Consider the following 17574-nt stretch of genomic DNA (forward strand, 5'->3'; position numbering starts at 1 on the left):
TACCTGATACAAAGAGCTAGGAATTTACAATAAAGGATTGGATGGGCAGCCACTGTAATTTTCCAAGTGATTCTTTCGGCAGGAAGCTCTTGTGACAGTAAATTAGACTGGTGACACAGACTTCCTTACAGCTGTTGCCACTCAATGCACACTCAACTGTGGAGTAGTAGATCTTGAAATAAAAGCTCTAGCAAGTAGCTAATGTACAGCAATGAATGAACAGAGCACATGATAACCCTTAAGTCACAAGTGACTCAGGCCCCAACAAACATTTCTGACAGAGAAGTGTTCATTTTACCTGTAAGCAAACTTCACTGCTATGAAGACATTAAGACTACAGCTTGTTGGTAGACACTACATGACAACTGAGCCCTCTGTGTTTTAACTGATCTGTACCCAAAAGCAAGGCTGCTATTTTGTGAAAGTGTAATGAAAATAGTTTGGTCTTATGAATTGGGATTAGGGTGTACAAGCAGCTAGAGGTGTGGGAAACTGATTCCGCCCAACCCCTCCCCCCCCCCCGTGATAAAGAAAAGTCAAAACCAAGCATTGAGCTAGAAATAAATCTTTTTATTTTAAAACAATACAGGTTAATAAATAGATTAGTTATCAGAAAACTTAATAAATAGCCTTTTATAATTTACACAAGGCAAATACAACATGCCTATAACTATTTTTTAAAAAGCAAAGAGAGTAAGCTTGACTTGTAAGCCATTAACAAATCTATATATACATTATTTGGAAGCTAATAAAATAAAACATTTTTATCTAATCTGTAGTAACTATATTGCAATAGCATTGAAGCAACCAAACCTGACACTGTATGTTTGTTGCCATCCACCTTTTCACCATATTCCATTAGAACTATTTTTTACATTCCAGAAAAAAACCCCAAACAAGTAAAAAAACCAAAAAGAACCCAAACAAGAGAAAGATCCACAGTTGAAAAAAGATTTAACTTAAAAATAACCCTTTTGTGTAATATTTTCCACTCTGTAGAGCAACTGTTCAAAGCTTTTTAAAAAGATTTCTTAATCCCTAACATTTCAACACCACTGTCTGAAACACTTGGGCACTAGTAATAACAACTGTTGACATCATTGGTGCCTAACACGGTACATGCTAAAATTCTGCATCACTTAAGCCCATATTCAGTAGCACCGAAGAGTTATTACAAAGACTAATCTCTGTAAAGAAAAGGTAACAGGTAATAGATAAACATTTGATAACATTTGATTTAACAGTAAAACTTCAGCAGTTACACCATATCAAGATGACAGAGGAAGATCTGTAGAACCCTTGATATTTTATATTTATGAAACAAGAAGGTGAGTGGGGTACAACATGCAAACAACTGCCCATTTAAAGCACCCCATATTTATTAACCCTAAATCTTTCTTCAAATACAAACCCTCTATTTTTTTTTTTTTTTTACATAAAAAGGAAAGCTAAACCTTAGTTTCTACTGTTTTAACAAATTAATCCAGTGTTTTCATTTTTCAGTGCTAATTACTTCAGAAAAATACATGTTCAACGTAAACCAAGATTATTAATAGGAAGCCTCACTTGTCACACTGTGATATGACAGGTTCTTATTAATGTTAGTTGCAGCTCACTAATAAATAGACTCTATTTACACATACAGAGTCCTGGAAAGTCAATACAGCAGATAACTTGTTTAGATATTCTTCTTTTTTACGTAAGTATTTAAGGTGTAACAAATTCTTTTTTGGTTGTATCAAAAAGGTTTCTATTCTCCTACTGAACATTTGAGGGATTTTTGTGTTTGACACCTAATAAAGATCGTGACTGACGCATGTAAATCCTCCATACACTGAAGGGATAATGATCAAAGAACTTCAAGTGAGTACCAAGTAAATATGTTCAACAAGTGTAATGGAAGCCAGACATACAGAGTGGAATGCCCTTCATGCAGATCTGAATTTTATTCAAACACATCCCACCACTGTAATGAGTCCACTTTTCGTATGTATAGCCTCTCCCACTTCTACTTTGGAATCAGAACTGAAGTCATCTGGCTTGTAGCTATCAATAGACATAATGGAAAGAGAACATGAAAAGGGCAGACCCATGAGGGACACCAAAGCTCAGGAGACAACTATGCACATTTCCTCCCTGAGATGATGGAACTCGGATATCTGTCTTATTCAAAGTGCTTACTTGTCAAAGGGGTGGGGAAAAAAAAAACAAAAGAGGGAACGGCTAAAATTCAGCTTCCACAGTGCCCCCTCTTAAATCAGAGAAACAACAGGACTAAAAAAAGGTAAGACACCTAGAACAAGGAGGGCGTGGGATGGAGAGGGGAAGAATCATACCAACAGTGACAACAGAAAATGCTAATACATTTCTAAAGTTAGAACTGAACCAGATCCAGGTGCAGCAGAGCTCAGAAGAACACTGCTACACACTGAACAAAGTAGCAAAAATAAAGGTGTCCATTATTTAGCATTCATGATGTAAAAGGCTGCAGATGCAAATGATGTGTGCAAGGCCACAAGAATTTCTTTCACCTTATGTGCTGGCTTTTGACATCTCTGTTTTTAACAAGGTTAACTAGACATTTCTAGAAAGCTCATCACGGATGAGGAGCGGCTGGGGAGAAGAAACCTATGCAGACATTTATCAGCTGTAAGGATGGTCAGAGGACCACAGAACATGGCTGCTACTTTATTCTTACTCTGCATAGTGAGTGCTTATCAAGTAAACTTGTGTGTGGTGCAGAAAACAGCAAGGTTTAGACAGGGCAGTCAAGTTATTTTGGATCTAGTAGTTACTAACAATTTGCATACGCACCTAACATACTAGGATAGGCACTTTCTAAATAAATAGGAATTAACTTTGAAACAAAACAAAATAAAGAAATGTGGCCAATGGAGGACTAAGATGAGACCACAATCATTTCCATCCTGAACTCAAGATTTTCATGAAGTCTTTGGAGATAAAAGGATAGTACAAAACCAACACAACTCGTGAATTCCAAATATGAATTTTGAAAAGACAACTTGACTGCTTCATAAAACAGTCAATATTGTTTTAAAAAGTAGGTCACTACGGGTCTCAATCTATGTACAATTCCAGTTTCAATCAGAACAAAGGGAATTAGTACGAAAAAACGTAACTGTCTGCCGAGAACTGAGATACCATCTTCCAATCAATAATGGACAGAGGTTAGTTTTAACCGGCTTTCATAGTCCAATTTCCCTCATCTACAGTTCTCAAACTTTATAGAAACCATACACAATATTTGAAAAATCTGTAAAGATGGACTTTTCTCTTTCACCAAGATACCCAGTTTCCATGCTGGCCTATAACAACATACGTCTCTGCTAACTCAGTCATTCCCCCCAGTGTGGAGTTACAAAAAAAGCTTCCAAATAACATAGTGGGGCTCTTACTCCCTCAGAACAGTCCCTTCAGAATACCACATCTTTAGGATTCACTGTTCACAATTATTGCTGCCATCAAAAGGGCTTATAACACCCCTCTTAAATGAAAATGGAGGCTGAGTTTTAAGGTAACATTAATTCAGGTTAAAAAAAAACAGTGCAAGAGTGGACAGTATTACTCCCCATTAATCAACATCCTCATAAATACTGTCTTGTAATCATGTTGGGGTTTTCTGTTCGTTACAAGAGACGTTCTGAACTAGAGATGTTGAGTTCTATTGTACCCTTACATTTCCGTACTTAAATGGAAACCAACATTCATTACTTTTCAAGCTTTCCTTACAATTTTGACTTGTGATGTTTTAAATAGCAAATATAGCTAGAATGTGAAAATTAATTTTTCTTTGACATATCAATATTCTCTAAATGATTTAAACTGAACAGTTCAGAACCATTCCAATCATAGCTTACGCTGTCTACTACTTGTTAAAATATTATGGCTGAACTGTTCACACAGGTCTGTAAATTACTGGATCTCAATGTATATCCCTGTTAGTTATCTGAAACCCAGCTCTCTGAATGCCTATGCTTTTTCAGTCCTTAACCTCCTTTTCTCATGTTTACAAGAGGGTCAGACCTTTTTTATTTTTTATTTTTCTGAGTGATGAGAAATCTCATGCTTTTCAATTTCTTTTTTTTGTGGTCCTTGCTTATTAGCTACTTCACAAAATTATTTCCTGTATTTAGTCACTTAACTAAAATAAAATAAAGGTATGCTGGACTGTTTAAACAAGTCCTCCCATAGATTACCTCTTCCCATTAGGACTATGGGTCTTTCAGAAGCTGTCAAGGCATCTAAGGATTTCAGTTCAGGTCTGTAAATGCTTCCAAAAATGTGTGGCTCTTGGATGCTTTACATGTTTAGAATTTGAGTACAGTCCAATATTATAGACAGTGAAATTGAATTATTAAACTGATATAAGCCATCTGAAACAAATACATTCACATTTATGCAGTATTTTTGGATTACAAAGGCACTGAAATAGTTCCGAGATGCTTACAAATAAGCCACCATATAGGCAATGAGTCTGTGCATCATTTCCATATCCTTCACAGTCTTTCTGTTTGCTCCCAATTAAAAACTCTCAGATGAATGCGGTATGTCTTAATGCACATAAGTTACAAAGAAAAATGCATACCTGGACACTACCATCAGCTGATAAGTAATTAGTGAAAGATCTTTAAGGGTCCAGTGCTCTGTATAAAGAATTCAATTTAAAACTCCCCAGTGTCTTCACCGCATGGCAGACCAAGTTGCCGAGACAGTCACTAAAAACAAGAAATCTGCAGTCCATGGTTCAACCAATATTTGTCTCAGAATTCACAGCCTTGACGGTGAACACATCGCTATATTGAGATTAACAAATTGTTCCACTTACTTTTTTCCCCCCCCCATATTTTAAGGTATACATCACTCATGAAAGGTGTCAGATTGAGTGCATTAGAAACTGATGTTCTCTGCCCACAGGAATGGTACCTCAGAAGCCACAATACAAGCTTTCACACACAGGTCTGTCAGAATATCCCCAAATCTTTTCTGATGGATTGCCTTTTACAGTAAGGAAATACATCAGTCTCTATGATGACTCAATCAGTGGTTCCAATTAAGGTCATTTATTGTGTTAACTGGGGTACATTGGCAATTGTTCCTTTGAAACTGGATGGAGGCCCCCAATTCATTTCACATAGGCCACCAAATTGTCAGAGGGTAAATACCAACCTGAATCATATTTGAATCAGTGACCTAGAAATGAAAGGCTCTGCATCCTTCCCTGAGCCATCCAGTTTCCCCTCAAAAAATATTTTAATCTGTCTTCATGTTAGGTTTATTTAAATCTCCGATATTGAAGTTGAATTCCTTGAAGACTTGTATAAGAACAATTCCAATAGATACTGTGGTGAATCCACAAGCCATTCCCAAAAAATCTACCACTCCTACATTACTCCATTCCCTGAAAAGGATGGCTGAAGCCAACAGGACTAGGGTGGTAAACACAACGTAGTAGATGGCACCAAACACAGAGGAGTCAAAACATTCCAGTGCCTTATTGATATATCTGAACTGAATGATAATGCTACATCCTAATACTGCCAGAAGTACCAGACAGAGGTACAGAGCCCTTTGACTCGATGGGTTATTGTGAAAGATATCTTGAGCAGCCAGCCCAATGCCTTTCGTGCTGGGAACAGTGAAACTGCCCAACAGAGAGCAAATGCTGATGTAAACCATGATATTAGTAGGTCCATGAGCTGGAGCTATCCAGAAGATAAGCAGGAGAAGCATTAGCAGCACTATGCAGAGATAACCCACAAAAACTGGAAAACAAAAAGAAAACAAGATAAAGCAAGGTGAGAACTCTCGGTCTTCTAAACATTCATGTCATAACCAGTGAACTTCAGGTATACACCACAATTAAGATTTACTATTGAATAGAGATCCAATCCAGATGTTATGGGATTTTGCAACTGATGCTGCCATGTTCTTTGGGTAAAACAAATCATCATGTAGTAAAATACACACTGTTGCACAACTGAACTGGATTTAAGATGGCTCTTTTTTTTTATTGTCTCTTCCATCAGGACAATACTCCTTAAAGGCCCCTGTGACAGATAGCTGTGATAACAACTCATTCATAACCAGTTTAATAAAGCATGGTGTGTGGATGCTTAAACATAAAGCTAGATATCATTAAGGTGAGTAGGGAGAGTTGGAAGACCTGGGAGGCCATATCATTTAAATTATAGCATCAGTACACAGATTAGAGGGTGACAAACAGTTCCTGCTTTACAGTTTTAAATAAATGTATTTCCAGTTCATTTTGGTCAGATTGAAATGGTAAATTTAGACCAGGGTATTTGTTTTCTTTCTTTGCAAATTTTTTGGATAGCTGATGTTACTAGGTTTGAGTTTCTCTCATCTAAAGAAATTAAAGGAAATAATAGCTGGCAGTTTAGCTCTTATGCAAGAAAAATAGAAGTGGGTCTAGCATATATTAGCACTAGTATGTGTCCCCCAGCAGCTGATGGGGCTTCACATTCTCTGTGAGAAAGAACAGACATTTCAGCATGTCACAGCAGCCTACTTCTACTGTTTATTGTGCAAAGAAATCTGCTTGGAACATAACTGGTGTCTAGTATAAACTTTTAATTAAAAAAATGCAGAATTAAAGACAATCAGTATTTTTCGTGTCCTATACAACAGCTTAAATTGAGATCCTAGAATTATACCTTTCATCTCTAACTAGCAAGATACACTTTTTCGTAATATTAGAAAATTACAAGTTCAAATGGCAATTGTTCTGAGCTTGCTGTGCAGAATAATGTTGTCAAAAGTATCCACATTTCCCTTTCTGTACAAATGTATCAATAAACCTGACAGTTTCAAGTACAGCAAGGCATAGTTTTCCTACACAAAAGCTGTACTGGTTTCCCTCTCATATCATGGTTTCTTCAGAAGTCAATTTTCCTACCTGGTAAAAGTGGTAAGCCTCTTCCTCCTGCATGTTCTCGATCAGTCTCACAAAATCATTATGAGCTAATAAAAGAGCAAAGTACCTGGATTTGTAAGCTTCTCTTCAAGCTCAGCCTGAGTCGTTACACTCTCGGACTTCGGGGAATGGATGATGAGAACAACAGACCCAGCGCAGCTCAGCAAACATCCCAGCTTGCCAAGAATGTTCAGTTTTTCTTTCAGTAAGTAAGAAGCTAAAATGGAGCTTTCACAAAGAGGAAGGAATTAAAAGTTTGACTACGCTCTAAGAGTGATGTGCCACATGAATTTCTCTCTTAAAGGAATAGTATCAAAAGTTGGTGGATCTTTGACCAAACGTCGGTGGATCCTCAGAAATGCATTTCTGACTTATCTTAGGAAAGATTCATCCAGTCTCAGTCTTACTCAAACCTTGATGTCTCATATCAGGGGGAAAAAAAAAACCCAGACCAAAAACCCAACAAAAACCCCAACCGCAGCACCACAAAAACCCACACCAGATCACCCCCTCACCAGGCATCTGGCACTCAAGCTAGATATCACCAAATCGTTAATGAGTAGCTATCTCAAAGCCCCATTTTTATAGGCACTACACAGTTATAAGATAAAAGTGACCTTTGGTTAGAAAGATCAAAGGGCTCAGCTCAGACATGTAGCTGACCAAAATACAAAAAATTATGTGACCTAGGATAAAATAAGAGGTGGTAAGTAGAGCACCATCAGTGTGCCTCAATGTATGAAACTAAAGACAGCCGTGAAGCCCATACAAAGCAATCTACACTCTGAAGTAGATGACCAGTGCAGTCAGATACACAATGCAGCAGCCAGCAGTAGGCAACAGAAAAATCTCGAGGCAATGCACAGCTTTGTTTGTAAAGAATTGTACTTTTTCAGTGCGGTAGTTTCACAACTGTAGCTTAGCTATTCACAAAACATTTAGCTGCATATTAAACTCCTTTTAGGAACACTCACTGCCTTTTCTGTTCCTCCCCCACCATGAACATAACATTCAAGAAGCTGGGGTCATGCATATGCAAGAGACTCACTCCCTTGCTTCAAGAAAGGGGTCAAATCCAGTTAAATGAATATCAGCACCAAAAAACACATGTGGGCTGTGGATAGCAGGGGAGAGAAAGAATGTGAGATAAAAGGAAAGATCTACATAGTAAGGGAACTGTGAATAAGAGAATAGACAGAAGAGTCCAGCATAACCACAGTGAGGGGGAAAAAAAATGTTTATTTGTTCCGGATCACAGCGATAGTTAAAGCAGAAGGTACTCAGGAACCCTTGCATCACTATAGCCTTCCACCCCTCCTCACCCCTCCCCCTGCCACTTTGCTGGGAAAAACAGGAATAGGTGACATTATAAGACACAATTAACAGATATCTTCAGAGGTGACAACTTAGTAGAGCCTGACCTCTTCTCAGTGGACCTTCAGTGATCAGTGAGTCTATCTGACATTTTACTAAGTAGTAACAACATTCAGATAAGAACAAGAAAAGCAAACTCTTACCCAAATGGAACGCCAAGAGCTCCCAAGGGCGTCACTAGCACAGTTGGGACTGCAGTGTAGGCCAAGAAATTCCCTATTTGACCCAGAGCCACTGCCAAGAGAACCAGAAATAAACCTTTGTAAAAAAAGTCATGAAAACTTACCCAATATTGTTTGGGAAAGACTGACTTAACTGGAAAACAGATGGTACATACTTGCTTAGTTCTCCTGATTTTGCACTTAAACAAAATGGCTGTAATTTTTCTATATTTTTAAATCATTTTTTAACATAGGATTTATATTTGCCACACAAGAAGATCCAAGAGGGCACAGTAAATCTCAATTGCAAGTCCTCTTAGTTGAATATAAATAAGACTATGAATTAGACACACTCATGGATTACACTCAAATATCTCAATATTAAATTCAAATATTTATATGAGGAGGGTTAAAAGTATATATAACGCATAATTTCATTTTTAGAACGTGCATACATGTAACACGAATGCACTTGGTCATAGTTCCTAACAGCAGTGTTACCTTTTTAGAGGGGGAAATAAGGACAGTACTGAGGAAAGGAATCTACTAATAAAATATGAAGCGCATGCATAAGGGCTCTTCAATACACAGCAGACCACATCAGATTTTTCACAACACTATATAACATCAAAAGTAATTCCTGACCACTTCAAAAAGAACAGATCCCTGGCAAGTCACAGTAACAGCCTCACAATCTTTTTTTTTTTTCCTTTCTCCCAATAAAAGCAAATTCCAAGATGTACCACACTATTGCACATCACAGCTGTGATAAACAAGTCATGCGTTCAAGTTTTCAGTTAAAAAAATAAAAGCTGGATGGTTTTACAAGTGCTGGCAAGTTTGTAATAGATCAATATGATGCTTGCATAGTTACAAGGTCTGCGGTAACTGGCAAGAACGTTGAGATTGAACACAAACTAAATACAGCTCAAATTTCCAGTTGATGTTAAGAACCATTATCAGCATTTAAAAATATTTCAAGAATCCAAGCTGTCTTTATGCTCAGGCTGTCATTGCCCTCAACTATCAAATATCGTGACCATTATCCTGTTCTTTACACCTGCAAAGCACAGTGCAAACATTAATTAATTTACCAAATTAGCTCACATTACCAGTAAAGCTGAAGACCTGTGTAACCTACAGGAAACGCGAAGAAGACAAACAAACCTACAAAACTGCAAAGTGTGGCAAAATTACACTAATTCAATTCACTGGGGCTTTTTCTACATGAAGAAGTGAGCCAGAGAAGTTAATGAGCAGCATTTCTAGAGCACAGAGTCAGTGATAGTCTCACTGCCCCTGGGAACAGACTAACTCAGCTATCTGCCTCAGGCTTGGTTTTCAGCAGATGTATGTGGCAACCTTGGCATCAAGGCATCCTAAGGCACTGGGGCAGATCTTGCACGGAGGATGGGGCACAGCTGGCATGCTCTGTTTCTGCAGATGACATACATTTCCAAGTGACTCTGACAAAAGGTTGCTTATTTGGGGGGTCAGATGCCTTAACGTTCTGTTGGAAGAACCCTAACAGATGGCAACAACAGCGATCCATAAATTAGGTCTTTGAAGCTTCGGTTAAACTGCACATATTGTAAGGCAACTGAACTTACCAGAGGTTTTCAGTATCATCATGGAGTAATAGTAACAGTCTCCTACCACCACAAATGAGAGACCAGGGCTAATTAAGCCCAATTTAAAAAAGGATCTCAGTAATTGTTACCATCTACCTGATGTTGAAGACCTTTCCTGTCAACCTATCCGTTTGTCTCTGGATAGAAGTCCTCTCCTGATACATCAATGCTGTAAGTCAAGACATGGCTTCAGTTCTTGAAGGCACACCAAGCTTGCTAAAGGAGTACCAATATCCCCAAAGTTATTGGAACACAAAACTTGATGCACACTGACATCTCTACATTAGCAAGGAGACCAGGAGTAGATCCATATAGCAAAAGCTATCTGCTCTACGCATGTCAGGGGTTTTATTTCAGACTAACTTCAGGCTGCTCCCATGGACTGAAAGTCTATTTGCAGCTGGTGTGCGTTAGCCATGTTCCTGGAGTGCATCTTCCCCCTACTTTCATGTTAAAGTCCAGTTCAGGAGCTCCAAAACCACTCCACAATGTGAAATAAAGCCCAATTCATGGAAACAAACAGATTTGCTTCAGAAATGTATTCTGCACCTGCAACAAAACACTAACATAGATGTATCCACTATAAAATCAGCCACATCTACACTGCTATCAAAACCTGCACTGAAACTAATTAATTAGCCAATTAATTAGTTTAATACTCATTGAAATACCTGTACACATGCTGCAATCACTCTTTTGACTACAGTGTAAGAAAAAAGTCCCTTAGAAGAATCTGTAGCCCTTCCTTTGAAGTCTTCAGTAATCCAGTGGATCCCAAGGCCTCAAAATGGTTAGGCAGTGTTACGCTCAGTCAGCATGTCAACACAGAAATGCTTGTTCACCATCTGAACAAATATTGTGAAAACAAGTTGATAGAGTTTATGTGGGTTTTATTAGTCATCCATACTCCAAATTCCCTGCTTGAAAATATTAATGCGAGATAACTGGGGATATTGCTAGTTTCCCAAACATCACTTTTCTCTGCATCCCATAGGTGCCTACCTGGCCCTTTCTACTCCTCTTTGTGACTCTGTTGCAATTCTGAATCTGTAATATTCTTAAGTAATTCTTCCCTTGGTTTCTTTGTAAACTTACTGGGACTTTGTTTTGAAATACCTGCACCTAGCTACTGGACAAAAGCCAACTGATACCATTCCCTTCAGCTGTTTTGCTTTCATTCAATTCAGTCAGCTCTTTTAAGCATGAAATAATTTTCTCTGATTCACCAAGATAAACTCCTGTAATAAAACCTCTCTTATTTTAACTCCTTCTGCTTGGAGATTCAAGATGGGAGCCCCATGAGCGATGAACAACAGTGATCAATGCACAGATTTATTGCTACTTAGGCAGTAGTAATAAATCCTCTGGGCAAAGGAGGAAGATGACAAAGAACTACTTAAACTCAAACTAAATTAGCTGAGGAGTTTCCTCTGAAACAATGTTGGCTTCTACACTTGCTATGAACTTAGTTCTTCAAGGAATTTATCAGCATAGCTTGAAGATGACAAAAACAGAGACTTACCTTGCTGCCATGAAACAATGGGCACAACTGGACTCACATACTTCTCAGCAACAACATCAGAACATTTCCAAATAATTCACAAAAGGCTGGGTTAGACGCTAGAAGTGGGGTATGATTTTAAGCTTGCGGGTACAACTAGGGCTGAACTGCAAGAGTAGAAAGATAGCTGCTCCCCATGCTCTAGAGTCACATCAAAGAGTGAACTTAGTGTCTCTGTAAACCCTGCTCACACCAAGAATAAAATTACACTGATCTCATATCAGCACCACAAGGCTTCACATTAATCTTGTAGATTAAAAGCAAAACTGAAACTGTATCTGTCAAACTAGAAATCAAAAAGGACTTTTTCTTTTAACTGAGGCTGGCTAAGTGCTTTCTGATCTAAAAAATAACATGTGCTCAATAAGCCCTTTTGTGCAGAGCAACAATTTCAGCTTTGACGTTTATTAAAAACTGAGCAGACCAGTGCAATCCAGAGACGCAAACCATGCAGGAACCCAGAATCAGAGCAGTGCATGGCTGCCAAGGGCTGCAACTACCAAATGGTTTGGCAATGTGGAAAGATGTCTGATTCAGGTTTGCCCCAGCTCTTTGCCTTCTCAAACATCGTCAGACACAGTAGCCAGAGTGAGAGTGCAACTTCTTCTTTCAATAAGAATCAAACCTTTTAAGATACTTACTTGCAATAGTGCCAGACCACCATACTATATCTGTTAAGTACGAAGTACCTGAAAGAGGAAGTATTAGAATTATTAGAATTAGTATTAGAAAAATACGACATTGCAATATTTGGACTACGAAACAGAAAAACTTCAACAGTCTCAACTATTAAGGATGTTAACCTTAACTCTGTTCTTCAAGGCAACTGAGTGGGAGAAAAAAAAAAAAAGAGAGAGGGTGCTCAGATTTGGCCCATTAATGTGATGCCTTAAGACTGTCTAAGTCAGAAGTTCTGATTTCCATTTTGAAGTACCTGTGCTAATGTGATATTACATAGAAAAGCATCCAGAATGTCACCAGATGCTTCTGAGTGTGACATTAAACATACAGATTAGAACTACTATTAGAATGGGAAACCTATGGAAACAAAACATGATTTGGATCAATTCGTTTGCTAATATGACCTCAATGAAATTCTATCGGAGACACTGCAGCAGAGACATTGTTTTGACAGTACTGTAGCGTGGACCAATCCTCCAGCATTTGAGCGCTGGAAAGTGCTATGACTGAAGTCTCTCAATTCCTGACATACTATTCCGTTTCAAAGAGAGGAATTAAAAAAACCTCTGGATTGTCCCTTAGTGCCTTCCAAACTCAGGGAACATTATTTTCACTGTCAGATTACAGGCTCTTGCCTTGGGATGTGCCAGAGAAGCCTGTGCACCATATTTTGTAAGTTCTGTTTCTGCAGAACATCAGGGCTAATGACCACTTACTAAACTAAAGCATGGCTTCCACCAAGTAGACCTTGGCATCACGTTACATTCTTATGTTCTGCTCTTTCTAGCAATTCAGCTCTGCGTTTATATGGGAAGATGCTCTCTCAAGAGCTGCTGAAGCAATAAGCAATGTTGTACCAATTCTGAAATCCCAAATGAAAGACAGTAATCTATAACTCCAGAGATGTATAAAATACTAAGCACTTGGAAATCACACTATATAATTGAAATGGGATGGAAAATGACTAATGAAAATGGCCAGCTTTAGAGTGGGTGTAATAATTTTTTAGACTTTTGTTATTGCATATAAAATAAAAACACTGTTGGGGGCACAAATTATAGAAAATATTGACTCAAGTAAGATAACTTTGCAAAATATTTGTCACCCTCTGCTGTTTCTAACTAAGCAATGATTACTAATTGCATCAATACTATTGAATCAATAGACGAGTCAGAAAAGAATTAAAAGTGCTTCCTTGTTAATTATACACCACCTACTGAAGCCAATGGAAAAAAGACATCATCTGACACTGATGATCTCGGGCTCACAGTTCCAACTGCTAGATTTAAGGCAGAACTACACTGCTTCACAACATTAATTCAAGAGAAACCTAGGGTATTTGCCTGGATGTCTCCACACTGAGCACGGCAATGAGAAAACTACAAATCGCTCGGCAAGATACACACACAAAAAATCAGGAATACCTTCAAAATGGGATGTTTTACAGCTGCCAGGGCTGAAAAGGCAGGCACACGCCCATCACCCACTGAACCCAGTGCTCCACTGAAACTATTCAAGAGTAATTAGACCAACTATACTGCAAAATAGAAACTTCCTCCAACTGCCTTGGGATGGAAAGTCAGTCCTTTCTCTTGTGTTTTCTCATTGTTTCCCTTACAGAAAAAAGACTTGTATTTATGATGCAAACATGATCACTCTGTGGACAATAAAAATGGATTACAGCCATCTTGGAGGGAAAGGGAGACTATGCTTGCAAAACAGTAGTTTGAGGCCCTTAACTGTAAGGTCATTGCAGAAAAAGGCAAACTAAACTTGTTAGATCAGGCTGCCAACTGGTAGTAACATCATCGCAAGCTTGCTCTGCTCCCCTGCATCCACCCTGAACACGCTCGATACAGGGGGCACTGGAAATGGCACTGCTGCTCCAACCCTAACCATCTCAAATACATGCATGTGTATACGTATATTTACATACACACCTATATACAGAGGAAATACTCAGCATGTCCTGGTCCCTAAAAAGAATTTTTCATGAGAGAGTTCCCAGAACATGCTCATACACACGCAGACACCACCACCTACAAAACAAATGGCTACTGACCACAGAAATACAAATAAAAGGCCTCATGCGACCTGTGTTTACAACTTTCCCTTCACATAAAAGCATGATACAAAGAACAAATAAATATATTGCATTTTCCTATATTCAAAGCATCAAGATGCAACTAGCAAACGCTATTCAGAGGCTGCATGCTTTGGGGAGCTCCAATTTCAGATTAAAATACAGAAGATCCTCATACGGTGTGAATTTACAGCTTTGTTTTGGGTAAATTGTCTACATAGCCCAGTCAGTTCCTGAATATGTTTATCTCAGAAAACAACGAGGTACGGGATTTCAGTGTGAAAAATAAAAGAAAAATTATTTCATGTTACTGGCGTGCCTGACTTCCCCACAAAAGGAAACCACCACGCGACTGATGGAACTGGACGCTTGTGTCCGCGGATGAGCTAGAACAAACAAGTGACAGGTCGTGCTGCTGCTGTTCATGGCAAGACACTGTCCGAGCCAAAGAAACGGGTAGAAAAGTCCCACGAGTACGTGAAAATGCCGCAAGAGAAACCTATGTCCACACGCACGCGAGCTCGGAGTCCTTCATGACAGCCCTCACGCCGCGCTCCAGGCAGCGACCTCTGATGTCAAACACGCTTAAGGTGACAAACTAAGGCCGAGCCCCCCGGCCTCGCCGCCGGGAAGGTGTCCCCGCTCCAGGTGACACCGCCACCCCCCAGGCACAGAGTCCGCCACGAACCGGAGGTGCCTGTCCCCCGCGCCCGCCGGGGCCGGGCCCCGCGGGAGCTCCCCACAGCCGCGGCCCTTCCGCGGGGGCTGCGCGGGGGCGAGGGGAGGGAGCGGCCCCGGGGGAGGCCGGGCTGCTCCCGGGGCGGAGCGGGACGGGACCGGTCCCGCACGGTGCCGGGGGCGATGCTCCGGAGACCTGTGAGGTTACCGGGGGAAGGCGGCGGCGCAGAGGGGGGGAGAGGCTGAGAAAGCCCCGGGGACGGAGCGGGGGTGGGGCGGGGGGTGCGGTCCCGCCCGCCGCCGCCACCACCGCAACGGCGGGCCCCTACCTCGCCCGCGGGCCCGCACGATCCCCTTCTTCTGCAGGACGAAAGTGGAGCCGTTCACCAGGCTGGAGACCACGGCCACGCTCAAGCCCAGCGACACGGCGGCGGGGCCGGGGCTCTGCGCTGCCCCCTCGCCCGCTGCCGCACCGACCGCCATCCGCATCGCCGCGCCGAGAGCTGCCGCTGCTACCGCTGCTGCTGCCACGGCGGCTGCCCGGGCCCAGCGCACCCGGCCGCGGCTCTGCGCCGGGACCCGCCCTGCGCCGCGCTGCCCTGCGCCGCGCTGCGCCGCGCCGCGCGCCCCGCCCCGGCCCGGCCCCCGCCCCGCCGGAGGCGGCTCCGGGCGGGCACCGGCGGCAGCCGCGCTGCTGGCGCCCGGCCCGCGCGGGGACGGCAGCACGATGACGTCATACCCGTGGCATGTCTCCCCCCGCCGACCGCCGCTCTGACGTCACGGCTTCGTGCCGCCCTTCTCCGCGCTGGCACCGCGGGGGGCGAGGCGGCACCGGGCGGAGAGGTGCCGCGGGCCCCGGTGCTGCCGCTGGCGGCTTGCGGCGTTTTGGGGCGCGGGTGGAGGGTTCCCCGGCGTGGGGAAGTACGTGGCAGAAGCTGCGGTCCCCGCGGGAGGAGCCGCTACCGCTCGTGGGCAGGGGAGCGCGGGAGGACGCGCAGGGGGGTGCGGGAGGACAGAGGGATGCAGCGGTGCGGGAAGATGTGCGGAGGGATGCGGGAGCACTGGGCGACGCGGGAGGATGTGCAGGGGGATGCAGGAGGACGCTGCAGGACAAAGGGATGCGAGATGCGCAGAGGGACGCGGCCCGCAGGAGGACAGAGGGAGCCAGGGTTTCTGGCGTGAGCAGCGCTGCTTTGCAGCGCTCTCGCTTTCCCTTGGCATTTTTTAAATTTGTGTCGGCTCCCCGGTCTGGCCGAGAGCACGGTGCCCTGTGGTGGCAGAGTAGGACCGAGCAAAGGCCAGGCAGGGGCTCAAGGCCACCACTGTAGCCCCCACCCGTGACCCAGAGCTGTGGCTCCAACCACCCCTCCACTAGCTGGGTCGTTGTGCTGGGCAGAGCTGGAGAATCAGCAAAGGAGTGTGTGGCTCCAGGCTGGGAAAGTTCAGCCCCTGCCAGGGGTCGCAGACATTGCCTGAAAACTGTGGGATCCATAATCACATTGGTTTTGTCCAGAGTAAATCCCAGAATCTATGTTTATTTTCAGGAAAAAGTTCGCTCTCTTCTCATGGCACAGGGCAAGTTCAACTGCTCAAAATCACAAGTCTCCCAGCCTCTCTCAGCTATCCTTCAGCAACTTCCACGTTCTGGGAGGGCAAAACATAAGTGATCCCGCCATCACGGAGAAGGGCTGGAGGTCCCTCTAGCAGCAATACCCCTGGGCTGTCACAGGGCTTTCTTTCAGAGAACGTAGTCTCTCAAAGAATGAAGTGCTGAGCTGTAAGCAATCTTCTTTGCTAGGCAGAAATATTTCATATCATGTATTTCATTGCAGTTCTTACCATTCCCAGGTATGTGTTGAAATAAATCTACTCATAAATGGATTATTGAGGTAATATCCATCGAGGGAAATAGGATATGGTATCTTGGCTCAGTGTAAATGGAAGTGGACACTTTTGTCATTTGTAACTATTGGGCATACTTCCTAGCATAAATTTTAGCATTCCCAGGAAATACGAGTTTAGAGAAGAGGCAAACTCCTCAAAATGTTTCTCTTGTTAGCATATTTCTCAGTTTGCCTACACTGCTTGAGGCAGCAAGAGGGTGCAGGAAGGCGGCAGTATACTTTTGTTAAGGTTTAACAGCAAGAAGATGTAATACTTATTGCAGTATTGCCAATATTTTCACCTAGATTGCTTCATCGGGTCATTGTATAAATATTGAATGCAATGGGAGAGAGGATTTCATCCTTGTGAGGCTCACAGGACCTGCAAAATGAGAACACAGGAGGTGGAAGAACAGTTATCCATAGCAACCCTTGGAAGCAAAGATAGAGGTGAAGACAAATACAGGCTAATTATAAATATCCATTTCTGATCTATATACAGCCTAGTAACATGTACAGTAGAATTTATTACAGGAAATAATTTATGCTTGCACAGTGGAAAAATGA

General features: G+C 42.0%; 1 protein-coding gene across 2 annotated transcripts; it reads right to left on the reverse strand.

Moving 5' to 3' along the window:
* Window positions 1–563: 563 nt before the first annotated feature.
* On the reverse strand, window positions 564–15698 carry NIPA1 (NIPA magnesium transporter 1). 2 transcript variants are annotated; one of them, XM_074908243.1, is made up of 5 exons: window positions 15454–15698; window positions 12324–12371; window positions 8473–8563; window positions 7023–7183; window positions 564–5783 (listed from the first exon to the last, which is right to left on the reverse strand). In XM_074908243.1, exons 1-5 carry the CDS (start codon window positions 15611–15613, stop codon window positions 5272–5274), a joined length of 972 nt encoding a protein of 323 aa, XP_074764344.1. In that variant the 5' UTR covers window positions 15614–15698; the 3' UTR covers window positions 564–5271. The 2 variants fall into 2 exon arrangements, with proteins under 2 accessions (XP_074764344.1, XP_074764352.1); XM_074908251.1 differs by lacking the exons at window positions 12324–12371; window positions 15454–15698 and adding an exon at window positions 10793–10906.
* Between the last annotated feature and the right edge of the window lie 1876 nt (window positions 15699–17574).

This window comes from Athene noctua, chromosome 1 (genome assembly GCF_965140245.1).
Source record: "Athene noctua chromosome 1, bAthNoc1.hap1.1, whole genome shotgun sequence".
NCBI classification, from domain to species: domain Eukaryota; kingdom Metazoa; phylum Chordata; class Aves; order Strigiformes; family Strigidae; genus Athene; species Athene noctua.

Excerpts from the sequence above, each read along its gene's own strand:
- NIPA1 (XM_074908243.1), bottom strand. The coding sequence starts at position 15,613 with ATGCGGATGGCGGTCGGTGCGGCAGCGGGCGAGGGGGCAGCGCAGAGC. Across the intron at positions 7,184-8,472 it reads GCTCTTGGCGTTCCATTTGG|CTCCATTTTAGCTTCTTACT; the intron begins GTAAGAGTTTGC and ends TCTTTGTGAAAG. Across the intron at positions 5,784-7,022 it reads AGAGAAGCTTACAAATCCAG|TTTTTGTGGGTTATCTCTGC; the intron begins GTACTTTGCTCT and ends TTTGTTTTCCAG.